We start from the raw sequence: 24,169 nt of genomic DNA, 5'->3' as shown, positions 1-24,169 counted from the left end.
CTAGCAGAGGTGCAGTAGGATATCCAATACTATACTGATGGTCTAGGAAGTTTTGGAGATGCAGCCAGAGCTAAAGAAGCAACTGAAGAGGAGCAGCGGTCAGGGGAATGCTTTTTAGCCTCTTTGACTTCCTTCTTGGATTTTTCACTACTTTTCTTCTTCCCTTAATGTCTATCCGAAGGCTTCTTGGTAGACTGGTAGGCTCTGAAAGCAGAAGCAACAGCAGCAGAAGAAAAGGGTCAGGACTTGTATCCCACAGGGGTTGGGAGAATTCCCTTCAGAACCAATTTGTTCCAACATACAATAATGGTACTCTGGCCAAAGGCAGTGAAAATTGAGGAATCTTCATTGCAATAGACTGCACCAAGACAAAAGACACAGACTTTGAGGAAACATCAGAATTAGAGATCTTGTGGTCACACGTCAAATATTTCATGAAAACAGAAGGTTTCCTCCATCCTTCTGAAAAAAGGTTCAAACTATAAGAAAAGAAATGAGCACAACAGTACAGAAAAGTTGTCCTAAGAATTCAGCAATGTCTAATGAAGAAAACACCAAAACTACACATAACAGCAATCAGAAAAGAATGCCAACAGCACAAAAGAGAGACTAAGTGAAAAAACAGGAATACTAGGCAAGAACTAGTTAGCAAAGGTGTCCACATATAAAAAAAAGTTGAATCACTTAGCTGAGGCAAGCTTGAGCAAAGGGGACCAAGGCAGTTTGAACAAGCAGCAAACGAGATCTGAGGTAATGCTGGGGACATGAGGGTTTTATGGGCAAGGGGAAGAGCCTGAGCTTTGTATCCAAAGTCTAGAGTGGCCAAAGCTGGATCTGAGAATACATCCAAAGACCCATATGTTGAGAAGCATCAGATCGATATTTAACTTCCCTATACAATGGTACTTAAGGGTGTTAAGTCAGCATGTTGCCCATCCATACATTTCTCTGCATTAAAACAGGTTCCCCCAGTAGTGTTTCCAGTATTTTATTATTTTGTAAACGGTGCTAACCTATTTTAGTTAACTTAGCTGCCATCATTAACACTGTGTGCATTGTTACACCTAGTGTATGCATTACCAAAACCAATGTCACACAATATTGTCTACTCGTTCCCATCCAGTAATATATTGCTTCCATTTTTCATTCATCATTCATTTACTACCTCCCTCACCCCGCTCCTCCAGTCTCATACAGTACCTTTATGAAAATCAGATTATTATTATTTACTTGAAATTAGAGACTTTCAACATTCGGCATGAAGTAAAATCCTGCTTCTCCTTCAGTTAGATAAAAAAATTTTATTTTGAAGTAAAATTTGAGCTATAATACATACTTATTACAGTCATATTATTCAAATAGTTATTTTCTGTCTGGTACTTACTGATTTCAATGCTTTAAGGTATTATTCAGAATGTATCACGCATTTTGGTTAGATCATACCCTTTCTCATATAAACCTTTATCCTTTAGGTACTGACCTCACACAATGTTCCAATTAATTTTATATAGAATATCCCACTTTTGAAACTTGTTTAATTTCCTTTGCTTTATTCATCATTTTCTTTTGGAAAACAAGAAAAGACTTCAGAGGAAAACTTTCCATTGAAGTGTCAGTAGTTTGCTACACATATTAACTGACTGATTGATCCTTCATCATTTTCTGCTACCTCAGTCTTATCTCTTTGCAAGTTCATCTTGCGATTGTTGAGACTCTATATATGTTTTTAATCTAAGTGCATAGAAGACTTAAAATAATGTAGTACATAATAACATGAAACCTTATAACTTGAAACAAAGTTTAATTTCTTTGCAGAAACTTATGGAAGGGATAAAAACACTTCTCTAAGTTCATGCTTGCAATGAAAAGTCATTACCCACAAAAAACTGAGTCTCAAACCATTAAGATGGTTCCTTAACTCCACAGAATACAAAGAATTTCATCCTTTAGCAGGTATATCTGCAGTTTAATCAATATAAGGCTCATCTGCTTTCTGGGTCTCAAATTAGGGATATTTACTGTATGTGATCTTTTTATTTTTACATCAGGAATAGAGAGTTCAGTCTCTTGTACTGATATATGTTCTCATTAAGTCTTAAAATCCTTCCCTTCAGCTTGTTTTGGTACTGCAATAAACCTCAGATCGTTTTGCCATGACACGCCCTCGAGTTCAGCCAGTTTCTGTACTGTTTCTTCATATTTTAATCACTGTTCCACCATTTGTTTTTCTTTCATTTCCTTTTCAACAGTTTACTTACTAGTTGTTTCTTCAGAATGCCTATTTAATACATTTCTTGCAGTTTTTTATTATTTGTCCCTATACATTCCAGCATGGACTCACTTATCTTGAAAATCTTGGTGTACTTCGTCAATCTTTTTTCCTAAGGATACTGTAGAGTTTTCACCTTCTGCCAGTCTGCTTTTCCCACATCTGTTCCACCACACTGCTTTCAGTCACCTTCCGAGTTTTCACAGTTGCTCAACCTTTTACTTCATTTTTTTCTCTTCTTTGTTGACCTTTTGATATCACAGGCAGTTCAGCTACAAAATTATGTTAACAATTAAAGAGGTTTGCAAGCTCTCTGTTTTCAGCTATTCTATGCCCAGAGCTCTGTTTTTAGCAGCTTATACTACTGCATTAATCTTGGAATCAAGAAAGATGATGCTTTCGAGGAAGTTGCTAATGTTGGCTAAAACTGTGCCTCTACTAGGTGGGTGTGTGCCTCAAAGAAAATCCAAATGGAAGAACATCCAAAGCAATCTTGTCACTGGAAAGTTTGAGGAACTTTGCAGAAAAGAACTTCTAAAACATTCACCAACATCTGCACCAGAATCTCTGTTCACTTATAGTCATAATTTGTCAAAAGTAAAGGGTGGTTCCTTTAATGCAGACTGAGTCTGCATTTTTTTTTGCACGGTACAGAACTATACCGAATGCTTATGGCTTCTCCTTCTGAGGAAAAAGTATGTGGCACAACTAAGATAAGTCAAAATGTGTGTTTATGGTCTGGTAGAAGCATTGCTCCACCAGTATAACAAAATAAGCCATTACTGTTCAGTTAAGGAGAATCTCCCACATAGAACCTGCTGAATTCTACTTGCAAGGGGGAAACAGTAACATCACTGGAGTGCTTACCTTTAAAGTACACAATTTTGTATTGGGTGGCACACAAAACTCTACCATTTCAGTTACTCTCTACCTAAAAGCTACCCTTCAGGTTAAACACAAAGCATGATTATTTTGTTAGATGAGACTGACCGGACTATTGTTCATGGAACAGTACTGATCACAAACAAAGCTGTATAAAACCTCTATTGTACTTAAATGCAATCATCAAGACAAGTGAGAAGGGACACTACCTCACTCTAACTGTGACAGACTTACACGCACACAAAAAAAGGACAAATTCTAAGAGATAGTAGAACAAATTTCATCTTTCATGTGTTTGGCATCAAGCACAAAACATGTCACTGTGCAGATTATTTATGTAAGAAATAAGATTGCTCAGAAAATAAATTCTGTAAAAATCTCTCTAAAATGTCAATCCCTAGGGAAGGATGAATCCCTGAAACTAACTGGCTTCAGTGATGTATCACATGGAAACTTTCCAAATGATGACTTGCAAAAGGAAAATGTCAATACTTTGAAGGAAGAACAAGGGCAATTCTCACTCTTTTGCTAGCAGTCAAAAATAATTAAAATAGCGATGCGCAATATTCTCATAGGAAAAATTTCTGCCATGTTAAACAGCATTAGTAATGGACACTTTCTTACTATGCTCTACTATAAACCCACAAGTCACAGCCCAAGACAAAACAACCTTCAGATAACGTAGGTTCATAGGTGTGTACTAGGATAAAGGCCCTGGAGCCTTTACAAGCCTAGCCCAAAGGATTACCATGGCGTCACAACCCAAGACAAAACAACCTTCAGATAACATAGGTTCATAGGTGCGTACTAGGATAAAGGCCCTGGAGCCTTTACAAGCCTAGCCCAAAGGATTACCATGGCATCGTGCCACCCGTGTCTCACAAAAATATTCTTTTACAAACCCTCTTGCAGAAAAAAAAACTTTGTCTGAAAACCTGATGAAATACAAGAACTTGTTCAGACAGAGAATTAATAGCATCTTGTGGTCAGTTACAAAAAAAGCAGCTTGCAGACTGCCTTACTAAGAATGATACTTCCACTTCTGAGCTGCTAAAGGCACTAAAAGGAACATGACAAACTGACTTCTGAACTCTGTGTAAACTACAACCTATGTTTTTTTTTCGCTTTTACTGGTAATATTGTTAAGTTTACAGTAGTTTCCCTTGGTTTCGACTTGTAAAGCAGCATGTGTTTTGCAGAAACCTTTTACTGCCGCAGTAACAGTGTACTTGCTCTATGCCAGTTTTCAGTACTTTGTGTCTGTGGCAATGACCATGAGGATGTGCAGCAGTTTAGACTGCAAACTGTTTGCGTGTGTGTGTGCGCGTTCACACACATCTGTTTTCTGCCACATTACCTGCACAGTTTGAAAATCTAAATAATAAATTCCACGTCTTGAAAAACTTAATTTGTTCAACCTTTTCACGCCTAACAAGTTAATAAACAAAGAAATAAATAAAAAGTGAAGACCTATATGCCATCATCTGTTTATAATTCTTACATGATTTAGTGATGATACTACGACCATACTGTATTTCTTACACTTATTAATATATCTTATTATGCATCCTACAATAGTTTTGTCTGTAATACACTATATTCTCTGGCACTTCATTTGCTTGACACAATCTAAAATCAGTCCTAAATTGCACTTCTCCCCTGAAAAAAACTCTTACCAGCGTGATCTGTCCAGTGACCAAAACTACAATGAATCAAATTACGACTAATACACAGCCTAATAACATGCAATACTTTCTCATACCACTTATACATTAACAAGGTTTCCAGTAACTAAACAATGCAGACTTACTAAATTTAGAAGATAAATTAATGTAGGTGGTAAAATGAAAAGCACTGACCTCTGGTCTAGATGTGGCCCATGACATAATCTGTTCATCCAGTCCATGGATCCATTTACTGTTATCCTAAGGAATATATGAAAATAATTTAACATCTTAAGAAAAGCATTTTGTCATAACTTTCACTTTCATAACTCATTTAATAAAAAATGTTGCTACAATTGTAAGCCTCTTTTGCTTACTATTGCATCATGACAGAGGCATCAATGTTAGGGCTAAACTACTTAACAATGCAAGCTAAAAATAAATATTAAAAACATGAAAAAACAATCAAAAAATTAAAACGTACTTAAATGTAGACAAAATGCATCTAGACAGCATCATAACAACTTACAACGCAACCAAATCCTCACCAACTACAGACCTCCGCTAGACTGTACTAGGCATAAGGATCTATGTAGTGGTACCAGAAGGAATGAAGGTTCAACTTTATACACCATCTTTGCGGCTATATAAATTTATTTTATTATCAACACTGCAATTGCTTGTGAGTAGAATTTACCTAGGTTGAACTTAGGTATACTATAATTATTTGTTTTAGAAATTGTAGTCACTGAATACTGGTGTGGTATGTACAAGTATAGGATTACTTACTAATAGAATTTACCTATGTTCAACTCAAGTTTAGGATTCCTAATTTAGTTCAGCATGCATCACAGAATATTAGCATAGTATACACAGATATAGTTATTATGCTCAATTTTTACCTTGATATATGCATCTTGTTAACTCTGTTGCATTACTTTCCTATGGAAATCTGCTAGAATCTGCTCTATACTTCAAAACTTAAGGGCATTTTGTTTTACTCACTGTAATGAGCTGCTGCTAAAGAACTGATCAGATTCATATTTTAAACTGTTGGACTACTTTGTTGTATTCTGGACTTTTGGAAATTTCCTGTGTTGCCCATTTCCTTTCTTGGATAAAGGGAGGCTTCTTTGTTCACCAGTGGCAGTGGGGAGCTTAGAGCAGCCTATCTATCGCTGGAGGAGTGTTCCCAGCACAAGAATCTGGTAGTCTATTGGCCGTTTTGGGCCAATTTCTAGCTCTTTCAAGTCCCCCTGTATAAAACCCGCTTTGGCACGGTTTTTGCACTTGTTACTACTCAGCCCAGCTCCTCATGGTCCTGCAGAGTGGTGCTAGCAGCAGAGAAGCTAAAAGAGGGACTGCTAACCTGATAAAAGTGTTTTTTTTCCTGCTACTACCTGGGCGACTGTCCGATCTATCTAAACTGCAAGTATTTCTGCTTCTTAAACTGTTTTAAACTGTTTAAAGTTGTTTTTGCACCTGCACTTTTAATGTTTGTCCTGTTTGTTGCATTTACCTGTTGAGGCTACACACTCAAGTGCGCTAGCCTGTGTTACATATTTATTGCATCTTCCTGCTGTTTGTTGCAAAAATGAAAAAAACAAAAAAATTATCCTTGTTTCCCATCTTTCCTGACCTAGAGTAGTCCAAATACAGGCTTTGCTGTATTCTGGACTTTTGGAAAGTTCCTGTGTTGCCCATTTCCTTTCTTGGATAAAGGGAGGCTTCGTTGTTCACCAGTGGCAGTGGGGAGCTTAGAGCAGCCTATCTATCCCTGGTGGAGTGTTCTCTGCACAAGAATCTGGTAGTCTATTGGCCGGTTTGGGCCAATTTTTAGCTCTTTCAAGTCCCCCTGTATAAAACCCACTTTGGCGTGGCTTTGCGCGATTTAAACCATTCTCGGCTCCACAAAGTCTGCTCTTCACTTTTTCCCTTAGAACTGATCTAGTTCTCATAATAAACACCCTATTCCTACTCTAAAGCCTGGCACTTGCTCACTAAAGCAATTATCTAAGTCAGCACTAAAAATTAAAAGCACTACACCCTCACAAACTCCCCTTGAGTACCTTGTTCCCCATTGGCCCTTTTTTCAATTATAAAGAAATTCCCAATACTATTTTAGCATTTCCAAAGGTCAGTTGTCAAGCTCCTCTCCGGTCCAGCTGGTGAATGTGGGAATCTTGAGGCAATGTTACAACTGCCTCATGTACACAGACAACCCTCTCCTCCTCCCAACAAATTCCAACACATGTGAGAGATGCAACTATATAGCCAAACTGGAGGCTAAGCTCTCTCAACTCAGTACTGGCGTAACCAGTCAGGAGGAGAAGGAAACCACACTCACTACAATTCCAGTCTCACATAGACCTATCAAGACAGCAAACCAAACACATAAACACATAAACACATAAAAACATACTCGGAGGCTCTAAATAAAAATCTGACTAAGCAGCAGAGACCTCCAAAGCAGACACCCAAGCAACCGCTACCCCAAAACAAAACACATGCAACACATAGCTCACAAAGCCAGTGTGCCGAACAGTCACAGCCCTTAAGGCTAAACAACACACCTGATACACTTCTAATAGGTGACTCTATCGTCAGGCACACTGACGTCCCGCTCACCAGGCTGAACAAGGAGAAGGTCACGGTGAGCTGCCTGTCGGGCGCTAGGATCCGCCACATAACACAAGCACTCAGGTCACTCCAAGGCAAGTACAAATATGACTCAGTCATTGTCCATGCTGGTATGAATGACCTGAGATGTACCTCCCTGGACTACATGAAGAGAGACATAGAGGAGCTCTCTGAGCATGCAGCCCAGGCCGGTATGACCCTGACCTTGAGTAGCATCTTACTCTCACCAAGAATTATGCCACAATATGAAGACAAGATGATCAATTTCAACAATTGGCTTAAGTATTGGTGTCATTCAAAGGGGATCCAATGCCTGTCAGCCTGGGATGACATGCTCGACAAGCCACGATGCTTCGCTAGGGACGGCTTGCACCTGTCACCCCTGGGCTTTCGGATATTGGCAAAGGCTCTTGCCACCCCCATAGTGCCTTTTTTAGGCAAGGCTCAAAAGACAAACCCACCTCCATAGGTATCACACGGGATAAGAAATTAAGAGTAATGCTACTCAACGCCAGAAGTTTAAACCTCAAGATGCACGCACTCGAAACTCTCCTTAGCATGGAGAACATCGATATCTGTGCAGTAACAGAAACCTGGTTCAAGGCTCCCGAGAGCACCCCAGCACTACCAGGTTATACCTCATACCATGCTTTTTGGCCCCAAAACTTGGACCGAACCACAAAAGGAGGGGGAGTATCAATATTCGTCAAAGATACCCACACCTCCAGGTTGGTGGCACAGCACGAAGCATCACAGACTATACATGTGCAACTAACAGTGGGTAAAACTGCCTTCCAGTTTATAGCCTGCTACAGACCACCCTCCCAAACCCAGGAACCCCACTCGGCCTTCCAGAGAACACTGGAAAATATGAAGGTCTCTCCATACACAATTATATTGGGCGACTTCAACTACCCAAACATAGACTGGGAGCATTACTCTAGCTCCAACAACCTAGCCCAAAGGTTCCTAGAATTTATAAACTCAAATGCTATGGAACAACTTGTTACCACTCCCACAAGAGGGGAAAACATACTGGACCTGATCATCACCCACATGGGGGCTCTATGCTCTAGACCAGAAGTGTATCCCTCACTGGTAAGATCAGACCATAAACTAATCTCACTGGATATTCACATCCCGACCCCACGCCCTGCCCAGAAAACCACAGTGAAAAACTTCTCTAAAGCAAATTTCACACTCCTCAAAACCGAGGTGGAATCCTTCAAAGCCCCCGGGCCTGTGGATAATACGGCCCAGACCGCAGAATCCTTTATAAACGCATTCTATGAACACCTTCAGGAATGCATGGATCATGCAATCCCAAATAAAACCAAGACCCAATCCTCCAAAGGCAGGCGTCCTGTCTGGTGGACCCCAGCCATAAACAAACTATACAATAGAAGGAAGAAGCTACTACATGATAGAGCAAAATCCCAAAAAAGGAAGGCATCTATGATCAGTATTAGCAAAAAAACTACGGGCACTCATAAAATCATCTAAGGCCAGCTTCGAGAGAAAAATTGCACAGGACACTACGGATAATCACAAGGCTTTCTTTAGTTATGTTAGGAACCTGGGTGGGAATTCCCAGATATGCTCAGAATTAGTCCAAAATGACAAAAAATACACTGAACCCACAGACATTGCCAACATCCTAGCTGACAGGTTCAGCGCAAACTCCCCCACCCCACCAAAAGGGCAAATATCTATCCCAGCAGAGTGCTGCCCCCCTGACATCTCAGATGCTCAGGTAAGAGCCGCCCTCTCCAAAGCAAAAAATACAGCATCAATGGGACCAGATGGTGTCCTGCGCTGCATCCTACATGAACTCCAAGAAGAGCTAAACCCAAACATAAAACTACTGTTCAATCTCAGCCTTACTACAGGATATGTACCCAAAGAGTGGCGTACAGCAACAGTGGTCCCTCTCCACAAAGGTGGTGCCTCAACGGATCCTGGAAACTATCGCCCCATAAGCCTGACTAGCTGGAAAGGATCATCATGGACCTCATAAATAAAGATATTGGGGACCTACAGACACTGGATCCTACCCAGTTTGGCTTTGTTAAGGGCAGATCCTGCCTCTTAAACCTGGTCGATTTCTTTGAAACAGTCACCAAGGCCATTGGCGAGGGGAAGGTGGTCCACACAGCCTACCTGGACCTCGCAAAAGCCTTCGATACAATACCCCACTCGGGCATTATAGATAAGCTCACCAGCTTAAATATAAACCCCTATGTCATTAGATGGGTTGCAAACTGGCTCAAGGACAGAACCCACATGGTTAGAATTGCTGGAGCCATGTCAGACTCCAAACCAGTTACAAGTGGCGTCCCACAAGGCTCAGTCCTGGGACCTCTCTTGTTCAGTATATATTTCTCGGAGGTACAGGCCAACACGGAAGGACTGTGGCTGACCAAGTTCGCAGATGACTGCAAACTAGGCACCATAATCGACTCTCCAGCCGACACAAGCATCATACAAAAGGGCCTCAGAAACAGACAACTGGTGCCAGAGCCATGGCCTCAATCTAAACACCAAAAAGTGTATAGTCATCCCCTTTGGCAAAAACAAAGTGCCCACAAATTACCACATAGGTGGCAATCCATTAAGTACGGAAGAAGTAATTAGGGACCTGGGGACACAAGTTGATAGCAATCTCTCATTTGAAAACCACGTGGCCAAAGTGGTTAGAAAAACATTTTATATAGCCCACCTAATCATGAAGGGATTCACATCTAGATCAGGGGAGGTCATCGTGCCTCTTTACTCATCCCTCATCAGGCCCATAATTGAGTACAATGCCCCTTTTGGGATGTACCTTACCAGACACCTTCAGCAACTGGAAAGACCCCAAAAGTACCTCACCAAGAGGATCAAAGGGCTCAAACAGATGCCATATGCTGCCCGGTTAAAAAAACTCCAGCTCTACTCAGTGGCATACCACCTGCTCAGAGGCGATCTGTGCCTGACGTATAAAGCCATGTCCAACCCGGAATTAACGGACATGCTGCACCTCAGAAAATCCAAATCCCATTGAGCTACGCGCTCGAGAGACTTGAACCTCAGCACTGAAATAAATAGGACATGCTGGAGTGACAGATTCATAACCCAGAGGCTCCCTTCACTCTGGAATAAAATCCCAGTCCAGGTTAGGCAGAGTCCCTCATTAACTCTCTTCAAGAGGAATCTTGATGAGTGGATGGGAGATCGTAGGTTTACCCCGGCTATCACTTCTGTGTCACTGTTAGACAGAGGCACAGTATACTAACCTCGAAAAAGGGCATAGCAAAATTCATTTAAAATGGGTGGCGAAAGCCAAACACACTCTGGCTAGGCTTATAAATGCCCTAGGGCAGATAGCCTAGTATGAACCTATGAACCTGCACATTACTCAGAAAGACTACAGATCTTCAATGTGAACTCTTCCGTGTAAATGGTTCATTAATTTTTTTTTCTGATTACTGCTGCCATGTTTGGACTCGGTCATGTCTAAAAAGGGTCCTGGGACCAGCCAACGTAATCAGTTAACAAATATAAAATAAACCCATTTACACAACTACCCAAACAAATTGCACAAATCAATGCATATTATGGAAAAATATCTGTAGAACTTCAGCACTATTTGACTTGACTACCACTGTCTCCAGTCTTAAATCTCTGTACGGATATCTAAAGTCTGATCAGAAATAAAACTGTCAATATAAGACTTACAATAATCTGGAAAAACATAACTGTACTGTGTCATGTTACACAAATTATAAAACACTGAAGTATTATGTTGTCCAGTCTTTTTCTGTCAAAGTCAGTGACACAGAACATGTTTTTAACAAAGATTTTTTTTTTAATTAAGGTAATTATCAAGATACATCACAGATTCAAGTTAAACCACCTATTTTTGAACTATTTATTTTGCACATTGTTAAGCTTTCTCTAGGTGCTCTGCTTTCATCACACATCCAAAACAAATACCACAGATGAACTGGTAGAGTGTGTGTGTCTGTGTGTGTGTGTCTGTGTGTGTGTGTGTATCTTCATCTTTGTAAAACATGGTGTCCTATTCCAGTATTAGTTTCTCTCCCTTGCACACAAAGACTGCCAGGACATGCTGCAGCTCTCAATTCCTAAAATGAACAAAGCCATAACCAAAAGATAAATGCAGGAACACAAAGCAAAATCCAAAACATTATGAGTAGAATACAAACGGAAGTTTAAAAGAAAAAGGTACCTCTTGCATACTGGAAAGATTCAAAATATCTGACCACTGCAAGAAGGATTCATAATGCCTTCGCCTAGCAGAAATCTGGTCTGTTATGAAGATAAAGCCAATTAAATAGGGACCTCTGTAATAACAGAAATACTTTAATCATGTAATACAATTCTAACAGATGTACTGCAAAGTTTTAAATGAAAAATAATAAAATGCTTATATATATATATATATATATATACACACACACACACACACACACATATATATATATATATATATATATACAAACTTAGAAGTGGTTCACAGCAAAGGGTCTATCTAGATGGGATTTATTCATGAGAACTTTCGTGACATCATAATTCATGTTGCTTGCTATAAATTAAATATTTGATTATTCCTAAATGATATTTTGCATACAGCTTTCTAAGCTTTCAATGTAAAAACTTAGCAAAAATTATACAAGAAATGTTCACAGACATCTACATCACACTGTTTTCAACAAAGAATTCGGGCTGGCTTGAGGCATGCATGTGTATGGATATGGGTAAGAAAAGTTTAAAAAAAAGTTTCAGACTGCTTTCTTTACTAAAAACGGCAGTGCATTCATAGCTCAAAGATAGTTTTACATGGGTTGCATCAAACTTGTATGTTGGGGGGGGGGGGACAGACGACTTTTCATCTCAAACCTCATGCCTTATCTTTGATTCTCATAATTAAAATGTCTTATCTTATTACAGTAAAATGAGTGTATGCATTTATTCATTATTTTTAAAAGCTCTGTACTAAAGGCAATGTGGACAGTGCCAAAATTACAACAGACAGGAAAGCCTTTATCAGTAGCTGTGGAAGAAACCTTCCACACATATAAAGTTCAGAAACTACATGTTGCATGAATTTATGAACCCGCCTGTTTTTCTCCGTCTATTACAAGAAAAAAAGGAGAAGTGAAAATGAGTTTGGACTATTTTACTATTAACTATACTACTGCATTAGCTTAGAGTTACAGAATTCAATTTTTAGCTAAATATCAAATAAAGAAATAGCTACATGGCAACATGCCCATCTACCTCTGACCATATAATCACTTAATGGATATTTTTTCATGTGTTAAAAAATGCAGCGTGTGTATAAAACTGAAGATGCATGTGCATTTTCAAATTGTATTTGATATATTACTACTAGCAGGATTCTCTAACATTAATAAAACAGACTTCATTGCCTGCATTTATGTTAACTGTTTCAGTTTTGTACTGAAATATTCTGTTTCCCCCACAAATTAGTTAAAATATGTATAAAACAAAGGAAAAGCAAATGCTGTTAATCCAAATATAGCAAAGAAGCAATCAATAATGTCCTTGATACTGGATGCAAAATTTTATTGTGAAAAAGCATGTGAAGTTTATTCATGATTTTCTTCAACCATCTTTTAATGCTAAATATTAACATTAGAAGTATCAAAAGCAAAATACCTCAACTCCAGGCCACAATGGCACACTACTCCCCAGACATAGTTGCTTTAACAGAAACCTGGATAAATAAAAACATAGCTAACTCAGAAGTTCTCCCTACCGGCTACAATATCATTAGACAAGACAGACCACTTCGTAAAGGGGCTGGAACTGCCTTACTGTACAAGTCCAACTTAACTGTCCATCAATTACCAAACTCCTACCCCTCCCCCAATAATTGGGACATACTTATCTCACAAATTCAACTTCACCCTAAAAAGGTCATCACCACAATTGTGATCTATATTCCTCCTGGTAATACACCTGCTAGCCTTGAAGACTTCTTATCCTGGTGTTCTTCCACATACTCACAAGAAACCCTTATTCTGGGGGACTTCAACCTAGATTGGGTCACCTGTATATTAGAACCACCAAGTAATCTAATAAATCTCCATGGCTACCAGCAGCTAGTCCAAATTCCAACTAGATGTGATAAAAAATCTAAAAGGGAATCCATCCTTGACTGGGTCCTAACTAACACCCCACATTGTACCCTCACACAGGCAGTCTCCCAGACACCTTAAGTGACCACAACATAGTATACTTTATACGTAGTAGAACAAGCATATGCAAAACCACTTATATCCACTAGAAACACAAAACAATTCTCTCCTGAAGTCCTCAACACTTTACTCTGTAACTGTGACTGGACCCCCCCTAAAAACCCTCCCACTTAACCAGGCTGTAGCATATTTCAACAAAACATTTCTACAACACCTAGACACCGTCGCTCCATTGCGCAAAATCAAGGTTAGAACTTCTACAAACCCCTGGCTCAGTAAAGAAACCAAACAAATCCTCAAGTCCAGAGACACTGCCTGGCTTTACTATCAAAAAATCAAAGAAACACAAAGCCTAACTAAGTACCAAGAACTGTGCAACCATGCAAAAAAATGCATTAGGCTGGACAAAAAATCCTACTACACAACATTACAAACTAAATACCAACACAACCCCCAAAAATTTTGGAAAAATGTAAACAAGCTACTAAAATCCACCCAAAAGGTTGCCCCCAAACCAACCACCCCTGACACTAAAGTTCCCATCGAAACACAATTCAACCTCCCACTTTGTGAACTCAATTCTATCCTTAGTATCACAGGACAGTTCCTTCCTCACTAACCCCCCCCAACACAAATGACACTAATACAAGCTTTACCTCAAAAACAGTTTAAACCACTTCAATCAAAAGCATGCTCTCCAAACTAAAAAATCTCATCAACAGCACCCGACCTACTCCCCAGCTATTTCTTGAAACTCACAGCAGATGCTATTGCTATCCCAGTCTCCACTCTCATAAACAGATCAATTTTTGAAAACTATGTGCCCAAACTCTGGAAAATATCCTATGTTACACCCATACATAAAGGCGGGACCTCCACTGAACTTAATAACTACAGACCCATTGATTTACTCTCCCCCCTGGCCAAAATCCTAGAAAAATGCATCCATAACCAGATGCTAAACTATCTCCTAGACAGCAACATCCTGTCACCTACTCAGTATGGTTTCAGACCTGCCCATAGTACCACTACAGCCCTTCTATGCTTCACGGACACAGCAAACCTTCTCAAAAATGAAGGCCTACAGGTGTCAACTCTTTTTTTGGATATGTCCAAAGCATTTGACACAGTCTCACACCAAATACTGCTAAACAAACTAAACCAATATCACCTATCAAATTCCACTCTTACCTGGTTCCAAAGCTACTTAACTGACAGGTACCAAGCTGTGAAATGAAAAAATTCTCTCTCTCCTCAGCTGCCCATAACTATAGTAATCCCACAGGGTTCTATCTTAGGACCACTACTATTCACAGTCTTCACAAATGACCGCCATACCTCCACACAGCATGCATCTATCATTCAGTATGCAGATGACACTACCTTAATCTGTGCTGCACAAAACATTCCCACCCTCCTGCAAATAAATCAACTAGCATTCTCTGACGTTGAAAACTACCTTACCAAAGTCCAACTTATCCTCAATCCAAAGAAAACTCAGCTTATGATTATAACCAGTTCTAACAAAAACATTGATAACAGTCAATTCACTATCTACTCCACAAATGCTACTCCAATCACTCCAGTGGCACAGGCTAAGCTACTGGGAATAACCATAGACTCCCACCTAAAATTTGATAGTCATCTCAACTTAACTATTAAAAAAGTACATGCCAAACTGGGTTCACTCTACCGTATCAAACCATTTCTTACCAACTACACAAGATCAGCCACTGCTCACTCCCAACTTCTATCCACCCTACTCTATGCATCTCCCATTCTGACTAATCTCAACAAAAACGAATTAAGCAAAATGGAAGCCTGCTATAACAGAATTGCCCGCTTTGCTGCAAAATGCTCATATAGAACTCATCACTGTACTGCTTTGAGACAGCTCCCTCCACTGGCTTGAACTGCCTAACCCCCTAACTTACAATCAGCTCTGCCTCTGTCATTCTATCTATTACCTCCCCAATAAGTGTCCTGCCCTCAAAAACCTAGTACAACATCACTCAGCCAAAAGGCCTCTTAGATCATCAAGCAAACAAGCAAACTACTACTAGAAGTCACCAACAGCTACAATAGCTTTGGAGATGCGTTATATAGTAGTTCAGTGGCTAAAAAATGGAACTCTGTCCCCACTAGCATTCAAAACACATCATCCAAAGCCTCCTTTAAAGATCTCATCAGGCAACATCTCAAGCAAAGTTGGCAGTGCCATGATTGCTCCCCAGGCTAGTGAAAGTGGATAAGGTATACATACTAAATCTAGAGTACTTGATAACAGTTTTCAATCTTACTCACAAACACTGGCTAATCTACAATGTATGCACTGTACCTGTGTACTATGTATGTATTCTAACTATGTTCCAAATTTCAGCTGTACACTACAAATCTATTAATTACCTTTATTTTTAAATTAATATTTTTTGTTTGTTCTCTCCATTGTTAACTGTTGATGTGCCGCATACCACTGTAAAAACATGTCTTTTGTAATTTGTGTGTATACTGATCATGTCTAACTAAAAGTATCTGTAATTTTTCTTTGTGGAGCTTTTCTCCCTGGGCCTCTGATGAAAAAGGGCCTTTTCAGCTCAGTCAGACACCCCCGGTTAACAAATGTAAAATAAATAAATTCTGATAGTATATGTAATACTTTCTTTTTTCCCCAGAGGATTAATATACTAAGACATTTTAATTATACAGTAATTACTGCTAGATGACTACAAGTTATTTGCATTAAATTAGCTTACACTAATTGCATAGAAATCTTTACAGTTGTGTAATCTGCTGCAAAACCAAATTTTAATGAGTCTGAATCTTCTACATATGCTTCTATCAAAAAATGCACACCAATGTTTTAATAAAACATTTAGCTGGTTTGTCAAGACCACACAGTAAAGGTATAATGCAAGTGTGGTATTTTAAAATAGTGATCCTATTATATTGTTACTGATTCCATCTACTATCTGTATATAATAACAAAAGATTGATGTGTACAAAAATTCTACAGCAGTTCTTTTTGCAAGGGGAAAACTATCACCTGCAGACCAGAAGTGAAGTGGCTACCTCAGGAAGTTAAACTGGCCAAATATGGACATCCTGTAACTAAATAAATTAATCAGTTGTTCTATGATTAGAAAATAAGATTACTGTAAAGGGAGGAGAAAGGAAAACAAATTTATTGCACATGTATCCTACTGCCTATTTAGTTTTTTAGTCTCTCTCTAGATGCTAATAAACTGACAAGACCACCTCCATGTGGTATATGGCATTCAATTTATTTATTTTGTTATAGTGCTGATTTATAATAATTATAAAGTTACAATAATTTCATTTTAATGAACAGTGGAAAGCAGACATGGCTGCCTCAGTACATGGAAGCTCCAGCAAGATGTTGACAGTTTTTCAAAAATCTGTGAAACTTTTGATAATTATATATGTCTGACAGTGTAATGCAATGGAAGCAAAATTAAAGTACTCATATTGATGGATATACAGAATAGACATTATAGATCATCACTGGCTGGTAACAGTTAAGAAAAAATATAACGGCAGGGGTAGAAGATTCTTAACATGATAACCATCCAGAGATGGTGGTGAGACCAGCAAGGCCACATTCCAGAGCAGGACGCACAAGTATGTGCTGTGCACAGTGAAGGGTGAATGAGCTCATCTTAGTCTGTTAAAAATAATATATTGTCTAAATTGTAAAGTTTCAACCTGATACATACTGCCTAAGCATTAAACTGTAAACAATAAAAAACAAAAACTTAAATACTTAAAGGCTGCGCTTTACAGTTACATGAGGCATACAGTCATATTCCTAGATCCAGTCTAAGCTGTCTAGTGTCAGAAAGAAACACACTGAATGGTAATGTATTTTACAGTTACAGGGGGGGGGGGGGGTGAAGTAAATACCTTGATATTTTTTGAAAAAAAAAAGTGTTATGCACTTACCATAACTTGGCATCTGTGTTACCCTATATCACTATTTATCACTCTTGGGTTGTAGGATCCGACATCGGATCCGAGCCGGCAGCTTCTTGGCTCCAGCTCCTCCCACTCCCATGATCCCTTGCTGCCCTCTAACCCCTCAGATCAAATTTGTCCTAAAGCTAGAAAACAGTGAAGGAAGACCTTAACTACCAGACAAGACGTCTCCACTTACTCTAGGTTCCACAGGAAGGGGGAAAGAGGGAGGAATAGTGATGAAAAGTGACACTTGATAACACAGATGTCAAGTTATGGTAAGTATATAACTCTTTGTCTGATGTTATCCATGTCACTATTCCTCACATTTGGTTCAGAGTCCCCAGCTACCATAAATCCTGGGTGGCCTCATGGAAGGACAAGCCGAAGAACTGCAGATCCAAAATAAGCCCTGTTCCTGGAGACAATGTTGAGTTTATAATGAGTAACAAAAGTGTGAGATATAGACCAGGTGGCTACTGCACAGATCTTATCTAAGGAATGAGGGTCCAGAGATAGGCAGCTGACATAGCCATAGATCTAGTGGAATGAGCTCTAACTGGACCTGGTAAAGGTAAACCTTTAGAAGAATAAACCATAGAAATACACTTTGAAATCCAGTGATATATAGTAACCTCAGAGACTGCCCAACCTTGTCCGTCAACAGAAAAGGCCACAAACAGTTAGTCGAAATTGCGGAAACTCATGGCCCTGCCCAAGTAGAATTGCAGTAGTCTACGAATGTTAAGCATATGCAGTAAACATTCCCCTTTATTAGAGAACCTGGGGAAGAAAAGTGGCAACTGAACTGACTGATTCAAATTTGCCTGTGTGGCTACCTTAGACATAAAGGAAGGGTTGGGCTCAGAGAGCCACTCTGTCTTTATAAAACACCAAATATGGTGGTTTAATAGAGAGAGCCAGCAACTCAGTAACTCTTCTCGACGATGTTATGGCCACCAGAAAGGTGGTCTTCCATGATAGAAATTTCAAATCACAAGTTGCAGCAGGTTCAAAGGGACTCTGTGTAAGAGATTGCAGCACAAATTAAAGGTCCCAAGGTAGAGAAGGATCCTTGACAGGAGGCCAAAGCAGGAAAACACCTTTCAAAAATGTCTTACAAAGGGGCAAAGAAAAAATAGGTTCCTCACAAACGTGGAAATTAGAGATAGCCGCCAACTGCAGTCTGATAGTAGAGAAACTAGCTCCGTCCTGGAAAAGAATGAAGACAAGAACAATCAGATATCTGGGATGGGAGCCAAGAAGGGGTCCAGATTTTGTTGCTTGGCCCAAACAGAAACCTTTTCCATTTACACGCATAGACCTTTCTGGTGGAAGTCATTTGAGAGACCAGAATAATGTCTTTGACAGGTGATGCAAGCCTGGACTGATTTAGGATAATGGGAAGTCGACAAAAGTGCAGTTGTGTACACTTATCATAAATGTAGATGTTCGAGTGTATTCACTGTTACAGTCATCACATTTGGGTTATCCCTGCCAGGGCAGCCCTCTGCCGGCCCGAATACCAGAAGCTCAGTATTTCTGCGTCGGTTGCTGTCGCTTCAGGACTGACGTCAGGTCGCCAGTAGTATAAAGTAAGGCAGCCGATGCCATTACATCAGTTTCTTTTGCCCTGTCAGGAGCTCCAAAGTGGGAGCCAGGTTCTGGTGGAAGAACCCCACCAATAGAAAGAAAATACCAGAATGTCCCTTGTAAGGAGAGAGAAGAAAGAAGAGGGGGATGGAGGAAGGGAAACCAGGACTGCAACAGTGAATACACTCGAACAGCTACATTTCTGGTAAGTGTACACAACTGTAGTATGTTCTTCGTGTTTCACTGTTGCAGTCATCATATTTGGGTTTATTTCCAAAGCTGAGGAAAAGGGTGGAGGCAGTCAAGGAAACTAGGGGCTGGCTAGGATGCCCTGCAAGACTGCAGAGGCAAACCCTGCCCTGGATTTGGAGAAGACAAGCAGGTGGTAGTGTTTGGTGAAAGTGTGAACAGATGTCCATGTAGCAGCCTCCAGGATGTCTCTGGTGGGGACTCCTCTGAGGAAAGCTGCAGAGGTGGAGGCTGCTCTGGTGGAGCGAGTCCTGACCCCCTTAGGTGGAGGCTTTCCATGTTGCTTGTAACAGAAATGGATGCAGTGTGATATCCATTTGGAAATTGTTTGTTTGGAGATGGCTTTGCCCTCTGCCCCTGCAGCAAAGCTAACCAGCAATTGATCAGACTTTCTGAAGGATTTAGTCCTATCTAGATAGAATCTGAGCTGTCCGTGCACATCTAGAGAGTGCAGGATCCTTCCCCCCTTGTTCTGTGTGTTAGGGAATAAGGTTGGCAAATGAATGGATTGTTTGACAGTCACACTGGACACCACTCTGCACATGAAGGATGGGTTAGTCCTCAGGGAAACCCTGTCAGTGTGGAAGATGATGAATTGCTCCACATTCATGAGTGCTTGTAGCTCGGAGACCCTTCTGGCTGAAGTAATGGCCAGAAGGAAAGCTGTCTTCCCGAAGAGAACTTTTAGCTCTGCTGAATATGCTGGTTCGAAGGGGGGCAGGGTTAAGGTCCCAAGCTGGGGTTGGTGCTCTTCTGTGTGGTCTCAAGTTGCTAGCCCCTCTTAGGAACTGTTTGATCAAAGGGTGTGAGAAAAGGGGCTGCTCAGTGGGGAAATGAGCAGAGATAGCAGAGGCATGAATATATACAGAGGAGAAAGACAGGCCACTGTGTAGTACGTCAGCTAAGTAATCCAGGATGACAGGGAGGGAGGGCTGTGCCGTATTGGCTCCCTTAGCCTGGATCCAGGTGCAAAACCTTTTCCATTTATCAGCATAAGACTTTTTAGTGCTAGGGCATCTGGCTTCATGCATAACATCTAGAACCTGTTTACTGAGGTTGGCAGATTGATCAGAGGTTAGAGAATAAGCCAAGCTGCCAAATTGAGGGTCTGCAATTGGGGATGCATGAATTCTCCTTCCCTTTGGGTCAGGAGGATTGGGGTCTTAGTGAGATGCCATGGTGGCAGTGGGGACAGGCTGCGCAGCAGTGGGTATCAGTGCTGGTGAGGTCAGTCTGGAGCAATAAGAATTATCCTTGGTTTTTCCTCCCTTATTTTGAGCAGTACCCTGGGGATGAAAGGTAATGGAGAAAAGACATAGACCGATAGATTGACCCAGGGGAAGGAGAGGGCATCCACTTTCCAAGCCATACAGTGATGCTCCCTGGTGCAGAACTTGCTGAGCTGATGGTTTGTGTGGGAGGCAAAGAGGTCGACCTTCGGGGTGCCCCACTTCTGAGTTATTAGGGTGAAGGTTCTTTTGTTTACCTGCCACTCATGTGGGTGCAGAAGACTTCTGCTTAAGTGGTCTGCCAGAGAGTTTAGAGAACCTGGCAGGAACTGTGCTAACAGGTGGAGTTGCATGGCAGAGGCTGTGTGCCAAAGGGTCAAGGCCAGCCTGCAAAGAGGGTAGGAGTGAGTCCCTCCCTGCTTGCTGATGTACCACATCACAGTGGTGTTTTCTGTTTTGATCAGGAGGGCCCCTGGGGAGAGAAGGGGCTTGAAAGATGTCAAGGCATGCTGGACAGCTATCATCTCTTTTTGGCTGATGTGCAGATGGATTTGCTGTGGGCTCCATTGGCTCTGTATGCACCTGCCGTCCAGGTGTGCACCCCAGGCATAATCTGATGCATCTGTGGTGAGATTATGGGTGGGAGGGGGTGGTGAGAAGGGTAATCCTTGTTGTGGGAGCAAGCTGCTGCCCACCAAAGGAAATCTTTTCTGAGGCAAAGTATCAGGGTATGAGAGTTTCCAGGTCTTGACAGTGTTGACACAAAAGGCTTTTTAGGGACCACTGAAGTTTCCTCATATGCAGTCTGGTATATGGAATGAGTAGCATGCAAGATGCCATGAACCCCAGAGCCTGCAGGATTTTCCTTGCAGATAACTGGGTTCTGGTGGCTAGTTGAGAAGTAAGCTGTCAGGTAAGTTTGCTTCTGCTGTGTAAGGAATACCACCTGGGATGCTGTGTCCAGGCTTGCTCCCAGGAATATAATTCTTTGGGTGGGTACTTGTTTTGATTTCTTTTTGATTGTGTACCCTAGGGAGGTCAGTAGGGATTTTAGAAAGGCCAGGTGCTTGAGCAGCTTTTCCTGGCTGTCTGCTTGAATTAGGCAGTTGTCTAAGTATGGGTAAATATGGATATTCCTTTGTCTGCAAAAGGCAATGGCCAGAACCAGACATTTTGTGAAAACTCTGGGAGCAGTAGATAAGCCAAAGGGAAGTGCAGAGAACTGAAAGTGCAGAGATCCTGCCCTGAACCACAGATATTTATTGCATGATTCCCTGATAGGAATGTGAAGGTAGGCCTCTTTTAGGTCTAGGGTGGCTAGCCAAGCATCCTTGGAGAGCATGGGCAGCAGCTGCTGGAGGGTGAGCATTTTGAATTTTGATATCACCAGGAAGGTGCTTAGAATGGCTAGATCGAGGATGGGGTGCCAGGTGGCCTCTTTTCTGGGTACCAGAAAAAGTCTGGAGTAGAAACCTTGACCTTTTTGTTCTGTAGGAACGTGCTCTATTGCCCTCATAGAGAGCAGGGAAAGGACTTGCTTTTGCGCCTCTGCCCACTGATTTGGAGGTAGATCTGGGAACCCTTTTGGAGTTGGAAGGGTGTGGAAAGAAAATATGTATCCCTGGGACACTATGTTGAGGACCCAGGAGTCGTTGGCAATGGTGGCCCAGATGCTTGCGTGAAAGGAGAGTTTTCCTCCAAGGAGTAAGTGAAGGTGGACAGAGGGAGGGGGTGGGGGAGGAGAGTGATTGTGAGTTCTTACCATGTGGGATTGGCTTAGAACTCCCTGTTTTTGAAGTAGACGAAGTCCACTGTTTTGATCTCTGCATTCACTGTGGCTGCTGTCGGGGGGGTCTACTTCCACGGGTTCTGGGCTGAACTGAGCTGGTTGGAGCAGGAAAGGACCAGTGCTTGGAGGGGCAATGCCTGCTGAACCTGAGTGGCTGGACCAGTAAGAAATCCTTAACTGTCTGCATAGATTTAGCTTTTTCTTCCATCTTTTTTAAGACCTCTTCTGCCTTAGTGCCAAATAAGTTGCCTTTGTGCAAGGCTGTATCCAACAATTTAGATTTAATGTGGTCTGGCAAGGGCTGTTCCTTAAGTCATGCATGTCTTCTAAGGACAGAAACGGTGACTGCTGCCCTGCAAGAATCTTCTAGGGTGTCAAACCCACAGTGCAAGGTGTGTTTAGTTACTTGACTTGCAGAATGCATTAACTCTTGTAACTCTAGATTCTGCACAAGCAGAAAAGGAAGACACTTTTTGTTTGAGGAGTTCCACGGGATGTTGCTGAAATTTTAGAATTTGAGACTGAGGCAAGAGAGCAGGTGCCTGAGATTGGGTCATCTGTTTCTTGGGTGTCGTTTGTACCCTGGGCCTTAGAAACTCGGTAGTTTTTGAAAGAATGGTAGCACGAAATAAGTCGTCGGTTTGTGTCGAGAATCGGTAGTGCTAAGTACTTCCTCGGAAGCCGGTGCCTGCTCAGCAGCTCTGGACTGATCTAAGGGAGAGACAACCGCAGGATCCTTAGTCGAAGAAGAGTTTTGCGGCATGCCAGACTCCGAAAGGTAGCGGCCTGCGAATCCAAAGAAGCGGGCTTCAGGGGGCTGCGAAAGAGCCTCACTGTGGACTGGAGAACTGGCGACTAGGTCGACTATGTATAGTCCTGGCATTGAACAAAGCACAAAAGTGATAGCGGGGGACGTCGTGGTCTGGGCCTAAGCAAGTGACTCAGTAAAAATGAAAGTCTCAGTGTGGTATTTGCTTTCAAAAAATTAGTTGTGTTTTTTTAGTTAGTATTTGCTTTCCACACGCAAGGCAATTGTTAACTTCTTCTGACAACGGTTAGTGCAAGAAAAAAGGATCCCCATTGGGGTACTTAGAAGACTTCAGCTTCAATTCGGAATACGAAACTCAGGTAGCGGACGACCAGCAATCATACGAACTGCTTCTGCTTCTGGCTCCGCAGCAAGAAAGACTGATGTAATGGCGTTGGCTGCCTTACTTTATACTACTGATGACCTGACGTCGGTCTTGAAGCGACAGCAACCAACACAGAAATACTAAGCCTCTGGTATTCAGGCCGGCCGAGGTCTACCCTGGCAGAAATAACCCAAATGTGATGACTGTAACAGTGAAACATGAAGAACAATCACACGGTCAAGTGAAGAGTCTGAAGGTTTGGGACTAGAAGATGGGAGGGATGCGAAATCAGATCTGGAAGGGGATCTAGTACCCAATGGGGGTACTTCAGGTGAGACCGTACGAGGGAAACCACACCTGCTAAGGCCAAAAGGGGGCAATGAGGATCAAGGTGGCCTTGAGGCATCGAGCTTTCTGAAGCACTATGGGAATGACAGGTATAGGAAGATATGCATAAAGGAGACCCGTAGGCCAATCGTGAACCAAAACATCCCTGGAGGACTCCCCGACTGGGGGAATCAG

The 24,169-nt window shown here is 41.4% G+C and overlaps 1 protein-coding gene across 5 annotated transcripts in view; it reads right to left on the bottom strand.

Moving 5' to 3' along the window:
- Positions 1-24,169, bottom strand: part of HERC1 (HECT and RLD domain containing E3 ubiquitin protein ligase family member 1) — a 3,987,333-nt gene that overhangs the window by 746,566 nt on the left and 3,216,598 nt on the right. For all 5 annotated transcript variants that reach the window (XM_044077739.1, XM_044077741.1, XM_044077740.1 and 2 more), the window contains exon 62: positions 5,011-5,076. In XM_044077739.1, coding sequence (XP_043933674.1) covers positions 5,011-5,076 — 66 coding nt within the window. The remainder of the gene's footprint in view (positions 1-5,010; positions 5,077-24,169) is intronic.

This window comes from Protopterus annectens, chromosome 7.part0 (genome assembly GCF_019279795.1).
Source record: "Protopterus annectens isolate FY-2018-M chromosome 7.part0, PAN1.0, whole genome shotgun sequence".
NCBI classification, from domain to species: Eukaryota; Metazoa; Chordata; order Ceratodontiformes; family Protopteridae; genus Protopterus; species Protopterus annectens.
The sequence above is the reverse complement of the archived record's forward strand: the minus strand, read 5'-3'. Positions and strand labels throughout refer to the sequence as shown.